The 14,724-nt window shown below is 39.0% G+C and overlaps 1 protein-coding gene across 2 annotated transcripts in view; it reads left to right on the top strand.

The window, feature by feature from the left end:
• The window catches only part of GRIK2 (glutamate ionotropic receptor kainate type subunit 2), a 1,450,753-nt gene that overhangs the window by 510,471 nt on the left and 925,558 nt on the right, over positions 1 to 14,724 (top strand). For both annotated transcript variants that reach the window (XM_075340094.1, XM_075340093.1), the window contains one exon: positions 10,561 to 10,728. In XM_075340094.1, the coding sequence (XP_075196209.1) occupies positions 10,561 to 10,728 (168 nt within the window). The remainder of the gene's footprint in view (positions 1 to 10,560; positions 10,729 to 14,724) is intronic.

Here is a 14,724-nt window from a genome sequence, read left to right as displayed (position 1 = left end):
CTCCACTTTTTCTCCACTTTTTCTCCACTTATTCTCCACTTTTTCTCTGCTTTTTCTCCACTTTTTCTCCACTTTTTCTCCACTTTTTCTCCACTTATTCTCCACTTTTTCTCTGCTTTTCTCCATTTTTTTCTCCACTATTTCTCCATTTATTCTCCACTTTTTCTCCACTTTTTCTCCATTTTTTTCTCCACTTTTTCTCCACTTTTTCTCCACTTTTTCTCCACTTATTCTCCACTTTTTCTCCACTTTTTCTCCACTTTTTCTCCATTTATTCTCCACTTTTTCTCCACTTTTTCTCCATTTATTCTCCATTTATTCTCCACTTTTTCTCCACTTTTTCTCCATTTATTCTCCACTTTTTCTCCACTTTTTCTCCATTTATTCTCCACTTTTTCTCCACTTTTTCTCCATTTTTTTCTCCGCTTTTTCTCCATTTTTTTCTCCACTTTTTCTCCACTTTTTCTCCATTTATTCTCCACTTTTTCTCCACTTTTTCTCCATTTTTTTCTCCACTTTTTCTCCACTTTTTCTCCATTTATTCTCCACTTTTTCTCCACTTTTTCTCCATTTTTTTCTCCACTTTTTCTCCACTTTTTCTCCATTTATTCTCTATTTATTCTCCACTTTTTCTCCACTTTTTCTCCATTTATTCTCCACTTTTTCTCCACTTTTTCTCCATTTATTCTCCACTTTTTCTCCACTTTTTCTCCATTTTTTTCTCCGCTTTTTCTCCATTTTTTTCTCCACTTTTTCTCCACTTTTTCTCCATTTATTCTCCACTTTTTCTCCACTTTTTCTCCATTTTTTTCTCCACTTTTTCTCCACTTTTTCTCCACTTATTCTCCACTTTTTCTCTGCTTTTTCTCCATTTTTTTCTCCACTTTTTCTCCATTTATTCTCCACTTTTTCTCCACTTTTTCTCCATTTTTTTCTCCACTTTTTCTCCACTTTTTCTCCACTTTTTCTCCACTTTTTCTCCACTTATTCTCCACTTTTTCTCCACTTTTCCTCCACTTTTTCTCCATTTATTCTCCACTTTTTCTCCACTTTTTCTCCATTTTTTTCTCCACTTTTTCTCCACTTTTTCTCCATTTATTCTCTATTTATTCTCCACTTTTTCTCCACTTTTTCTCCATTTATTCTCCACTTTTTCTCCATTTATTCTCCACTTTTTCTCCACTTTTTCTCCATTTTTTTCTCCGCTTTTTCTCCATTTTTTTCTCCACTTTTTCTCCACTTTTTCTCCATTTATTCTCCACTTTTTCTCCACTTTTTCTCCATTTTTTTCTCCACTTTTTCTCCACTTTTTCTCCATTTATTCTCCATTTATTCTCCACTTTTTCTCCACTTTTTCTCCACTTTTTCTCCATTTATTCTCCACTTTTTCTCCACTTTTTCTCCATTTTTTTCTCCACTTTTTCTCCACTTTTTCTCCACTTATTCTCCACTTTTTCTCCACTTTTTCTCCACTTTTTCTCCATTTATTCTCCACTTTTTCGCCACTTTTTCTCTATTTTTTTCTCCACTTTTTCTCCACTTTTTCTCCACTTTTTCTCCATTTATTCTCCACTTTTTCTCCACTTTTTCTCCATTTATTCTCTATTTATTCTCCACTTTTTCTCCACTTTTTCTCCATTTATTCTCCACTTTTTCTCCATTTATTCTCCACTTTTTCTCCACTTTTTCTCCATTTTTTTCTCCGCTTTTTCTCCATTTTTTTCTCCACTTTTTCTCCACTTTTTCTCCATTTATTCTCCACTTTTTCTCCACTTTTTCTCCATTTTTTTCTCCACTTTTTCTCCACTTTTTCTCCATTTATTCTCCATTTATTCTCCACTTTTTCTCCACTTTTTCTCCACTTTTTCTCCACTTATTCTCCACGTTTTCTCCGCTTTTTCTCCATTTTTTTCTCCACTTTTTCTCCACTTTTTCTCCATTTATTCTCCACTTTTTCTCCACTTTTTCTCCATTTTTTCTCCATTTTTTCTCCACTTTTTCTCCACTTTTTCTCCGTTCTTTTTCTATGGTCGGTCTACCCATTAGCTCTGCCATGCATACTGTAGCTCTACACCTACTGCACATGTTACTTTATGATTGACATCTCTTTCGTACCAGAGCTGTCTAAGCCTACTCTGACCCCATATTTGTCATTACTATATTGTCCTTGTACTGTATTATGACATTTGTATCATGTGTTTCATTTCTTGCTGTGTTGCAATTTTTTTGCTGCATCCCAATTGTACCTCTACATTGTTCGAGTTTATGTTATTGTTCTCTCACTCTTATGTGATACTGATTATTGTCATTTTTCATGATTACATGCAGATAAGTCCAATCTGACGAAGGCTCAGGTCGAAACGTCATTTGTAACTTGTTTTGGACAAAAACATATATGCTTATGAAAAAAAATGTTCTTAATACGGACCAATAAAGAGTGATTTTGCATTACTATCCATTGTGACTTACTGACTTAGTCTGGGAGATATAGAGTGCCGAGGTTACTCACTAATTTTATCTATTATTACCTCTGAGCACCTATATACCAGTGAGCAGAGCTTCCTCTACAGTAGTTCTCCTGATTAGGCATGCCCTTACCTCATGAGCAGGGCATTGCAGCTTTGGTAGCAACCATTACGACATGGACTCTGCTGCTGTGGACCCGGGGAGAGTGAGTGCAGATTCATTGCACCCACACTCCTCACATGAAGGGTCCGCACTCCTAGAAAATGGGGGATACGTTCCCTGAGTGTCTCCCCCCCATATTCTAGACGGTCCAGAGTCGTCGTGGGACCCCTTTATTTTTTTTCTTACAATAAATTGGTGAAAGAGGAAATGTTTTGGGGACTGTTTTTTCAAATAAATTTCTTTTGTCGATTTTTTGTTTTTGTTAGTACTGACAGTTTATGATGTTGGGTATCTAATAGACGCCATGACATCACAAACTGCTGGGCTTGATCTCAGGTGACTTTACAGCTAGTATCAACCCGATTTATTACCCCGTTTGCCACTGCACCAGGGCACGGGATGAGCTGGGGTGAAGCGCCAGGATTGGCGCATCTAGTGGATGCGCCACGTCTGGGGTGCCTGCGGCCTGCTATTTTTAGGCTGTGAAGGCCCAATAACTATGGACCTTCCCACCCTGAGAATACCAGACCACAGCTGTCCGCTTTACCTTGGCTGGTGATCCAATTTGGGGGGGACCCTACTTTTATTGTGTAATTATTAATATTTATAAAATAATTATAAAAAAGAGCCTGAGGGGACCTCCACATTGGATCCCCAACCACGGTAAAGCTGCCAGCTGTGGTTTTCAGGCTACAGCCGTCTGCTTTACCCTAGCTGGCTATCAAAAATGGGGGGACCCAACGTCATTTTTTTTTTAACTATTTTTTAAATAGAAAAAATTAATGGGCTTCCCTGTATTTTGATTTCCAACCAAGGTAACGGCAGGCAGATGGGGGTGGCAACCCATAGCTGTCTGCTTTATCTGCGCTGAGAATCAAAAACACCGCGGAGCGCTACGTCATTTTTTTAAAGATTTATTTTTACAGCACTGTGATGTCCAGCAATCAAAATACAGGGAAGCCCATTTTATTTTTAGTTATTTAAATAAATAATTAAAAAAAATATATATGGGCTCCCGCTGCATTTTTTGTATTGCTAGCTAAGGGTAATCCAAGCAGCTACTGGCTGCCAACCCCTACTGCTTGGTGTTACCTTCACTGGCAATGGAAAATCCAGGGAAGCATTTTTATTTTTTTTGCCAAAAAACTACAAAAAAAGGACGTGAGCTTCGCCATATTTTTGTATGCTAGCCAGGTATAGCAGGCAGGTGCTGGAAGAGTTGGATACAGCGCCAGAAGATGGCGCTTCTATGAAAATGCCATTTTCTGAGGCGGCTGCAGACTGCAATTCGCAGCAGTGGGGCCCAGAAAGCTTAGGCCAACCTGTGGTGCGGATTCCAATCCCCAGCTGCCTAGTTGTACCTGGCTGGACACAAAAATGGGGCAAAGCCTACGTCATTTGTTTTCTAATTATTTCATGAAATTCATGAAATAATAAAAAAAGGGCTTCCCTTTATTTGTGGTTCCCAGCCGGGTACAAATAGGCAACTGGGGCTTGGGGGCAGCCGTACCTGCCTGCTGTACCTGGCTAGCATACAAAAATATGGCGAAGCCCACATAATTTTTTCAGGGGGCAAAAAACTTCTGCATACAGTCCTGGATGGAGTATGCTGAGCCTTGTAGTTCTGCAGCTGCTGTCTGTCTGTATGGAGAAGAGCAGACAGCAGCTGCAGAACTACAAGGCTCAGCATACTCTATCCAGGACTGTATGCAGAAGTTTTTTGCCCACCAAAAAAATGACGTGGGCTTCGCCATATTTTTGTATGCTAGCCAGGTACAGCAGGCAGCCACGGGCTGCCTCCAACCCCCAGTTGCCTATTTGTACCCGGCTGGGAACCAAAAATATAGGGAAGCCTGTTTTTTTAAATTATTTCACTTATTTCATGAAATAATTAAAAAACAAATGACGTGGGCTTCGTCCTATTTTTGTGTCCAGCCGGGTACAACTAGGCAGCTGGGGATTAGAATCCGCAGCACAGGTTAGCCCGAGGTTTGTGGGCGCCTCTGCTGCGGATTTCAGTCCGCAGCCGTCCCAGAAAATGGCGCTCTCATAGAAGCGCCATCATCTGGCGCTGTATCCAACTCTTCCAACAGCCCTGGAGCCGGGTGGCTTGTTGGGTAATCATGAGTTAATACTGGCTTTGTTTTACCAGCCAGTATTAAGCCAGAGATTCTTAATGTCAAGCACGTTTGACCCGGCCATTAAGAATCTCTGATAAAGGGTTAAAAAAAAGACACCACACAGACAAAAAATACTTTAATAGAAATAAATACACAGACACATTAGAGACTCCATCTTTATTACCCCCTGTCAGCCCTCCACGATCCTGCTCTTCTGTCCTCTTTCTTTCTAGTGTAGTAGTAGTGACGATTGTAGTGAGGATGAGATTCACCAGCTCATCACTTGGGGCTGGGGAACCTCCATCCGCACTACAATCATCACTAGTGTAGTAGTAGTGACGATTGTAGTGAGGAAGGATGAGATTCACCAGCTCATCACTTGGGGCTGGGGAACCTCCATCCTCACTACAATCATCACTACAATCGGGAAGCAGCGTGCAGCCTTCACTCCGTGAGTGATCAGTGCTGGCTGCTAGCGGTAACGCTGACAGACGCGTTACCATAGCAACGGTGCTCTCGGAGCCGCGGTTAGCGGTGACGTCACCGCTAACTGCGTTGCTATGGCAACGGTGATCTCCATTAATGACCGGCTGTGTCAGCCGGTCCCTAACGGAACGGGGAGTCGACCGTGTGCTAGAGCATGTCGCCGGTACACGGCGATACACATATGTGCACCGTGTACCGGAGAGATGCACTCGCAGGTCCTACATGACGTGTCATAGTCATGTGACCAGTCTGTAGCCAATGAGATAATAGCCACAGGACTGGTCACATGGCTATTTTAACGTCACGATAGGTCCTGCATCTCTGCTGGCAGTGCAGGTCACCGGGAGGATTCAGCGATCATCGGATGGAATAGCAGCAGGAGACAGAGTGCAGAAGGGATCGCGAGGACCGGTAAGTGTTATGGCAATGTTTATTAACTGTTTGTTTACATTTATAATGCATTTTTATGTGTTTGTGATTGCCTCCCATTCTAGCCTATACGTTCGAGTTCGGTTCGTCGAACGTTCGACGAACCGAACTCGAACGGGACCCCCGTTCGGCGAACCGGCCTCGAGCCGAACCGGGACCGGTTCGCTCATCTCTACTCCTTATTACCCCGATTTGACAATGCACCAGGGCAAATCAGGAAGAGCCGGGTACAGTCCCAGAACTGTCGCATCTAATGTATGCGGCAATTCTGGGCGGCTGTTGGCTGATATTGTTAGGCTGGGGGGCTCCCCATAACGTGGAGCTCCCCATCCTGAGAATACCAGCCTTCAGCCGTATGGCTTTATCTGTCTGGTTTTAAAATGGGGGGGACCGCACGCCGTTTGTTTTAATTATTTAATTATTTATTTCACTGCACAGTATAGACACGCCCACTGGCTGCTGTGATTGGGTGCAGTGTGACACCTGTCACTCAGCGTGGGGGCGTGTCTCACTGTAACCAATCATAGGCGCTGGTGGGCGGGGAAAGCAGGGAATACGAGATTGTTTAATGGGCGGCCGGCTTTTTCAAAACAGTAAAAGCCGCCGGAGCAGTGTGAATGCCGTGCAGCGCCGGGGATCGGGGATCGTTGAGTATGAGAGAGGGCTGCTCAATTCACTTACTCAGGAGTTTAGCGGTCACCGGTGAGTCCTTCACAGGTGACCGCTAATCAAGACGCAACACAGACAGAGCCGCAGCATGACAATGAAATCGGGTGAAGTTCACCCGAGTTCATTCTGACAGTGCAGCTCTGTCTGTGTCTGCTGTCATCTGCCATTCAGCTCTGCTACATGGCTGTCTGTGGCTGCTGTCAGCGGCCATGTAGCAGAGCTGAATGGCAGATGACATAGTAAAAACGCATCCCTACACATTACACACGCTTGGCAAGTCAATAAATAAAAAAAAAGGTGCCCAATGCATACGTCACAGAACACATGATCTAAAGGATCGCACACAAAATTGATCAATTTAACATAGACTACTAACGCACGTGTGACAGCAAATGAACGACCTACGTGCAATCTCATTCAATCGCATATGCGACCTGGGCGTGTCACATCGCATACGAGATCGCACACCTAATTGTAAGGTGTAAAGCTGGCTTAAGAGCTGACAGTTCACCTCACACACCATGCATCTTGCATGGTGAATGAGGCTCTCCATATCTGGGTGACCCGGAGTCATCATGGTGAGGACCTAGAGTTGCCATGGCAGCGACTGCATGCCTATGTTTGCATTACATGGACGTCATCGTTCCGGAGTGAAGCGCAATCCTCTTCCTGCCACCTGAATGTTGCAATCACTATTGATCACAGCACTTAGGAGGTTAATCTGCCTGGAGTGGTGCGGGCACTGCACCTAGCAGTGAGTTGGGTCACGGCTACAAAATAAGACACAGACTCAGTGGCGATCGAGAGGGTACAGCGCCAGTACACAGTACATCGCCAGTACATCCTTGATCGTTAAATCCCAGGCAGCCATTAAGTACTCAGTACATCCAACATAAGTAAGAGGTTAAGGATATATTGTAATTATTATATATATGAAATAGTTTATTTTGGACATTTTATTAACTTCTCATGAATAAACACATGTCATAAAGATGTCAAAAAGATTGAAAAAAGGACCTAAGTTTGATACTCAGATGAAGTATGAATAGCAATATGAATGAACAACCTCTGATTTTTTGTAGATGAAAAATTAGATGATTGTTTACAAACTCGACTCAACTTGACCTGTGTTACAATGTTGCCATTATCTGGGAGGCAATCCACAAAGTATTAGACTACAGAATTTAAAAAATATACTTTGGATATTATATGAAATTCATTGAGTTTTATTTAACTTTAAAGCTCTAAACTTGCATTAGAAGGTACTGGTTCTTCTTATGGAGATCCAGCTTTTGTGGTGAATCCTATAGACAAGAAATGATGTAAAATAACTCTTCTTGAAAACAAGAGTCTCTCTAGTCCCACCTTCTCATTGCTACCTTGTAAGCCTATGTATTGACTTGGTTTACAATGACATTCAAATAAGGCACATCTATCACATAATCATATTTTAGTGATTTTACTCATAATCCAGCCAATGAAGTCCTTTATCTGTATAGATAAAGAAAAAAAAACACACAAAACAGTGCTGCACATGTACAGATGGGGTCTTTGGTTTGGCTAATTATAAACAGATCACAAGATAAAGTAACATGGGATTCCCCTTACTACACATTTTACACATTCTTGATGCCTATTTTAGCTGCGAATTCGTGCCAGATAGATGTGTTACTGCTTAATTAAAATTGGAATTATACATACTTTGAAGCTACTTTACATCATAGGTTAAGTGGCTGTAATGCTTCATAAACCCCTAGAAGTAGATATTGCCATCAAACTTTTCTAAATGTAAAGTATATGAACTGCTGGAAAATGCAGAATATTAATCTTCAATGTGGATTAAACCTTTAGCCTTATATAAAATTCAACTTTAAAAGAAAAAAAAGTTCAATATAAAAATGCTAATGCTATTTCAACACTTAATACAGTTTTTTTAAAAAAATAAATAAAATAAAATATATATATATATATATATATATATATATATATATATTCTCTTAATGGTTAAAAAATAGCCATCTTAGATTTATATTGATTTTATCTGTTTCTCTTCCTTTCTTTTCATTTCATAAATTATCTGTAGATAATAGTAATTCCCAGTCACGCAGTAAACCTTCCGTTTTCACATCAATTATTTATTTCCAGGATAAAATACAAAGTCAGTTGAAAATATTTTGAATACATTTTGCTAAGAGAGACTTTTCACCCACTTTATGAGAAACTTCAGAAATCAAAAAGGAACTTGATCTTTATTAAATATGTTAAACAATGCAACGTTTCTTTAATTACAATTTTAAATGTGGCTCTTTGGCAACAATACAGATATTTTGTGATTCTCAGCATGAAACCATATTCCCTGCCCTACTATTTTCTTATTCTTTATCTTCTAGTAACAGTTATGAAAATATCCATTTTTTAAAAACACTGAAAAATATCCCCCAAATTCCTAAAATGTTATATGTACTACCCTTCGATTTTATTATTGAATTTTTAATAAGACAAAGCAATAATAACCACAAATCATTACAAATGTACTGATTTGTCTTGTGGCTTTTATGTAATCGCCTTTACGATTTATGATACATGATATGAAGAAAAATTCTCTTGGAAAAGAAAATATTTCATATAGACAGAAAAATGTTTACACATGAAATAAACAATATTCATTTCCTAAAGACAACTTCTTCACACTTGTCTTATTTGGGGCATATCATCATCGTAGACAGCAACACTTTCAGTTGTAGAGTTGCTAAAAAAAAAGTTCCTGGTATCATAGAACTTGTTTGTCTGTTATAGTTTCCCATTAAATTGACATTCCTGATAAAAATGCAGCATTGCTTTTTTATTGCCAGTGAGTTTTAAAGGAAATTTATCAACATATTTTTGCTATTAAATCTAAGAGTGGCATGATATAGGGGTTGATACTCTGATTCTAGAGATGTATCACTTACTGCGCTGTGTGATGTTGTTTCAATCAAATTTGTATTTCATCAACAGGATATTAGCACTACAGAAGTATGTGTGGTTGGCATCCTACTCAACTGCTCAGTGTAACTCCACCTCCACACTGATTACTAACTTTCTGTCAATATACAGTATGCACAGAAAGCTGCCAAACAGTTGTGAAGGTTGGCTGTACTAAGATCAGCATTCAAAGCAATGCTAGATCTATGGCACGGAAAAATGATTGTATCAGAACTGTGAAAGCCATTCAATTCAGTGATACATCACTGACATTAGGGTCTCTGACCATTACGGTCAGATGAGCGAGCATTAATCTAGTGATAGATTCCCTTTAATCTAAAAAGAGCTTGTTTTGGCGATCAAATATTGTGATGTCCTTATAAGTTTCTGGTATTCATAAACTAAATTTTTTTGAAAGAAAGGAAAACATTTTATAGTATGTGGATAATATAATGTTAATATTATTTTTTTGTTTGTTTTCTATGGAAGACATGTGAACTAATTTCAAACATTTTTTTATATTAAACAAAGAGGACAAAGAAGGAAATGGCACTGAAGTTATGCAAAAAATTGTGTTTATTAGAAAATATTAATTATCAAAAATATTTATTCTTGAGTAGAAAACAGTCAAAAGATTTATTGCAAAAAAAATAATAAAATCGAGGCCACAGAGGTAGCCTCACCTCTTTGACCCACGACTAGTTCATTGCATTCTAATTGCTACTTTCACATGACCATAGGGCTTTTCCAGCCCTTGGTCTCCATTATTAGTTACCCCCTTCCTCTCCCCCCCTCTCACTGCAGTCTCCATTGAACCGTTACTTGGTTCTTTTTATACCTTCCCTATGTGGCAGGGTCAACAGGGTTGGTGGTTTGGTTTTTATAAAATTGTGTTCCTTATTGTATCCAATTTTGTCTTCCATTCACACCTCTGTGGCCTCGATTTTATTATTTTTCTTGCAATAAATCTTTTGACTGTTTTCTACTCAAGAATAAATATTTTTGATAATTAATATTTTCCAATAAACACAATTTTTTGCATAACTTCAGTGCCATTTCCTTCTTTGTCCTCCTTGTTTAATATGTTTCGCTTTGAAGTTGGCACCCCTCCTGTGGGAACCTATGGAGTGTTTCCCCCAGAGTATTGAGTATTTAGCCATGTATTTTTTGTTTACAAACATTTTTTTATATAGTATTTTTTTTTGTTGTTAATATAGAAGTATACATATGTCAATATTTATCTATATTTTTTCTCTATTTCCAGGAGGAATTTTTGAATATGTTGAGTCTGGGCCCTTTGGAGCTGAAGAACTGGCCTTCAGATTTGCAGTGAATACAATTAACAGGAACAGGACATTACTTCCAAACACAACTTTAACATATGATACTCAAAGAATAAATCTTTATGACAGTTTTGAAGCATCGAGAAAAGGTAATGTTTTCATTCACCACTATTAAAGAGAGAATTACTTTTAGAAGTATTTTTTTTTTTTAAATCTGTAGTATAGTGTTACTTGTCTTATCAGACACAACTTTTCCTCATCCAACTTCTTGCAACCATTATTAAATGCTGAAAACCATATTCAGTGTGCACAAGTTTCTAGCACAATGAGAAATGGGATTGCAGGTGCTCACCATAAAAGTTTAAGGACAGGGGAGGAGGAGAAAGAAGCCAGAAAAAAGGAACGGGAGAGAGTTTATCATAGAACAGGTGTTGCTTATTAGGGATGATCGAATACTTCGATTATTCGGCTTCGCAAATATTTTCCGACTACCTTGCCGCTATTCAACTATTCGCAAATATTCGATGCGCAATGTAAGTCTATGGGAAACCCGAATAACAACTATTCGGGCTTCCCATAGACTTACATTGTGCATCAAATAGTCGAATAGCGACGAGGTATTCGGAAAATATTCACGAAGCCGAATAATCGAAGTATTCAATCCTCCCTATTGCTTATTGTATACTTCACACTAGTATTTGATGGAGACCTACGCTGCTCAATACTGGTGAATGATGTCCACCATCATGCTATAGCCAATGTGCCTGAAATTATAGAGAAAGGAGCATGAGCTTCTGTTTTCTGTTCGAGATGAGCCGATTGATACACAATGAATCAAGTTTGAGTCAAATTTCCTGAAATTTGTAGCCCAGTACCTGGGCCAACACAGATCAGCTGTTGCCAGTGGAGCATAGCTTGTGCAACAGTCGTTTTCCATCTCCAGAGAAACTTGGCATATCTCACTTGTTCTATTCTGTAGAGAGTAAGCTCTTATGATCTGCTCTGTCCTCTACTTTTCTCTTGTTTTTTTCATCTCTGTTATGTAGTGCATTCGAAAAATATAAAATCAGGGAAAAACAACAATTAAGTTTGTGAGGGGCAGATAAATTTGATATAGTTGCTAAAAGTATTATTATTGTTATGCACATGACAGTTCATTGGGAAAAGTCAACCCTTAACCACCTTGCAATATTCCATTTTTGCGATTTTATTTTTTCCTCCCCTTCTTCTAAGAGCAATAACTTGTTTTTCTGTAAATATAGCCATAAGAGGACTTGGTTTTGCTGGAAGAGTTGCACTTTTTAATGACACCATTCATTTTACTATCAAAAATAAGAGGTTTTTCGTCCAGGGTATCACTCCAATAAATGGTCTTGTGAATTAAAACATAACGTTTATTTTATCAGAGTAAAAAAGCCATCCTGCGTATATCTGACAGACAAAAATATATTCTTAGATCTTAGCTCCAGACAACGCGTTTTGATGTGCTTGGCATCTTCATCATGGTTTAAGTTAAAAGGGATCACTCCCCACCATTTTAAAAAGAGGAAATTAGACCAGGCGGTCTAGCAGTGAAGTTAATTAATTAAATGTGGGTGTATAAGGTAAAAATCCACCAGAAGTGAGAAAAGGAGAAGATAAAATATATGAGCGCTATTGATTAAAAGAATACATTTCATATAAATTACAAATAGAATATAATTAATATCGATATAGAAAATATCTATATCGATATTAATTATATTCTATTTGTAATTTACCATATTTTTTGTTTTATAATACGCACCGGATTATAAGACGCACCCCAAATTTTGAAAAAAAAAGTAGAAAAAAAAATATGGGGTCAGTTTTATAATCCGGTGGTGTTTTATCAGTGAGAGGGGGCAGCAGCGGAGCCAGGGTCACAGGAGGCAGGGGCAGTACTGGAGTACTGGAGTACTGCAATGCTGCCAGTGGTACAGAGGGGGCCCAGATATTCACTGTGGGCACTGTTCTGTGCAGGGCTGGTGACGTGGCTCTGCTGTGTGGGGCTGGTGATGCGTCTCTGCTCTGCGAGGGAGGCGGTGAATCACTGGCCATTCTGAAGATGTCAACGGTCAGCAGTGAGGGCTTCAAATAATTATGTCCCGAGTCGGCGCGTGCGCAGATGAGAGCTTGAGCTGAGAGGTCCATCTGCGCACGCGCTGACTCTGGGTGCCATTATTTGAAGCCCTAACCACCAACTGCCAACATCTTCACAATGACCGCCCACAGCACAGAGCAGCTCCGCGCAGGGCAGAACAGAGCAGAGCAGCCCGCACAGAGCAGAGCCACATCACCAGCCCCACACAGTGCAGAGCCGTGCCGCCCGATGCACAGAACAGCGCCACGTAGACCAGCGTGGGCAGCACATTGAATAGCATTACCCCTGCTTCCTTTGACCCCTCTTCACCACCCCATGTAAACTGCATTCGGATTTTAAGACGCACCCCTCATTTTCCTCTCAAATTTTTGGGAGGAAAACTGCATCTTATAATCCAAAAAATATAGTAAATGAAATGTAATCTTTTAGTGAATAGCGCTCATATACTGCTCACTGCCTCACCACCACCCGAGCTGCTACCTCACTACCCCCTGAGCTGCTGCCTCACCACTGTGCGAGAACTGCCGCCTGACCAACACCCCACCTACTGTCTTCTCCCCAATATCCTATAGAATGTAAGATGTAAGCCCGCAAGGGCAGGGTCCTCTTACCTCTGTTCCACTTTGTCTATTGTAACTTGTATATGTATTCTGTATGTAACCCCTTCTCATGTACAGCACCATTGAATCAATAGTGCTTTATAAATAAATAATAAAAAGTAATACATGGTATCTTCTCCTTTTCTCACTTCTGGTGGATTTTTACCCTATACACCCACATTTAATTAATTAATTAACGTCACTGCTAGATCGCTTGATCTAATTTCCTCTTTTTTAAAATGGTGGGGAGTGATCCCTTTTAACTCAGACCATGATGAAGACGTCAAGCACATTGAAACGTGTTGTCTGGAGCTAAGATCTAAGAATATGTTTTTGTCTGTCAGATATACGCAGGATGGCTTTTTTACTCTGATAAAATAAAAGCTATGTTTTAATTCACAAGACTATTTATTCGAGTGATACGCTGGATGAAAAACCTCTCATTTTTTATCCTTATTTCTGGGTGTGCTTCCATGCCTCCCTCTTGTGTTGGTCCTCCTGAGTCTACAGCCATCTAATTGGACAATAGATTGGGGTAAGCTGGCTTTGAATATATATCTTGGATTCATTTTACCATATACTGTACTAGAAAATGGGAAAAAAAAATGAAAAATGTGAACTTGCAAAAGAAAAAGCAGTTCCACAATTTTTTTGTCTTTTCGTTAATCTATCATGTTCAGTATATGGTAAAACTGACCTGGCAGTATGATTCTCTAGGTCAGTATAAGTACTTAGATACAAAACATGTATAAACATTTTATTTTATTTTTTTTTCGCTTTTGGTGCCATTTTCTGGTAACCATAATGCTTTTATTTTTCAGGAATTTTTTTATTGTATTTTACTGCAATGATGCGACATCCTAAAAAATGTAATTCTGATATATTTTTTTTTTCATTACACTCTTTACAGATTACAATAATATAATTTGTATTTTTAAAGTTCAGACATTTTTGAATGGAGCAATACCAGATATGTGTATATTTTTCATTATTTTATTTTTAATGGAAAAAAAGGGTCTGATTTTTACTTTTGTTGCACTTTTTTATATTTTTCAAAGCTTTTTATTGTAACTTTTTATTGTATTTACTAGTCCCTTTAGGGGACTTGAAACTGCAATCATCTGATTGCTTCTGCTATAGAGAGCAGTGCATGAGCAGTGCTCTGTATAGCATACATCACGATCTTCTGAGAATGCTGGCATGCAGCTGGTGTTCATAAGAAGAGCATCATGACAGACACATGTGTCATCGGCTGACCCATGGCTGTCATGAATAAAATTATTCTTATCATTGATTCACATGTAGTCATTACTTTTTTAGACAACAAAACCACCCATTATTAAAAATAAAAACTTTGTTGAGGAAAACTAAAAATAAACCTCCTACCCTTCCCAGTTCTTCCCGAAATTGTATGTTTTAAAAAG

This window comes from Anomaloglossus baeobatrachus, chromosome 3 (assembly GCF_048569485.1).
Source record: "Anomaloglossus baeobatrachus isolate aAnoBae1 chromosome 3, aAnoBae1.hap1, whole genome shotgun sequence".
Taxonomy (NCBI): Eukaryota; Metazoa; Chordata; class Amphibia; order Anura; family Aromobatidae; genus Anomaloglossus; species Anomaloglossus baeobatrachus.
Note: the sequence above shows the minus strand (reverse complement) of the source record. Positions and strands in the feature narration are given on the sequence as shown.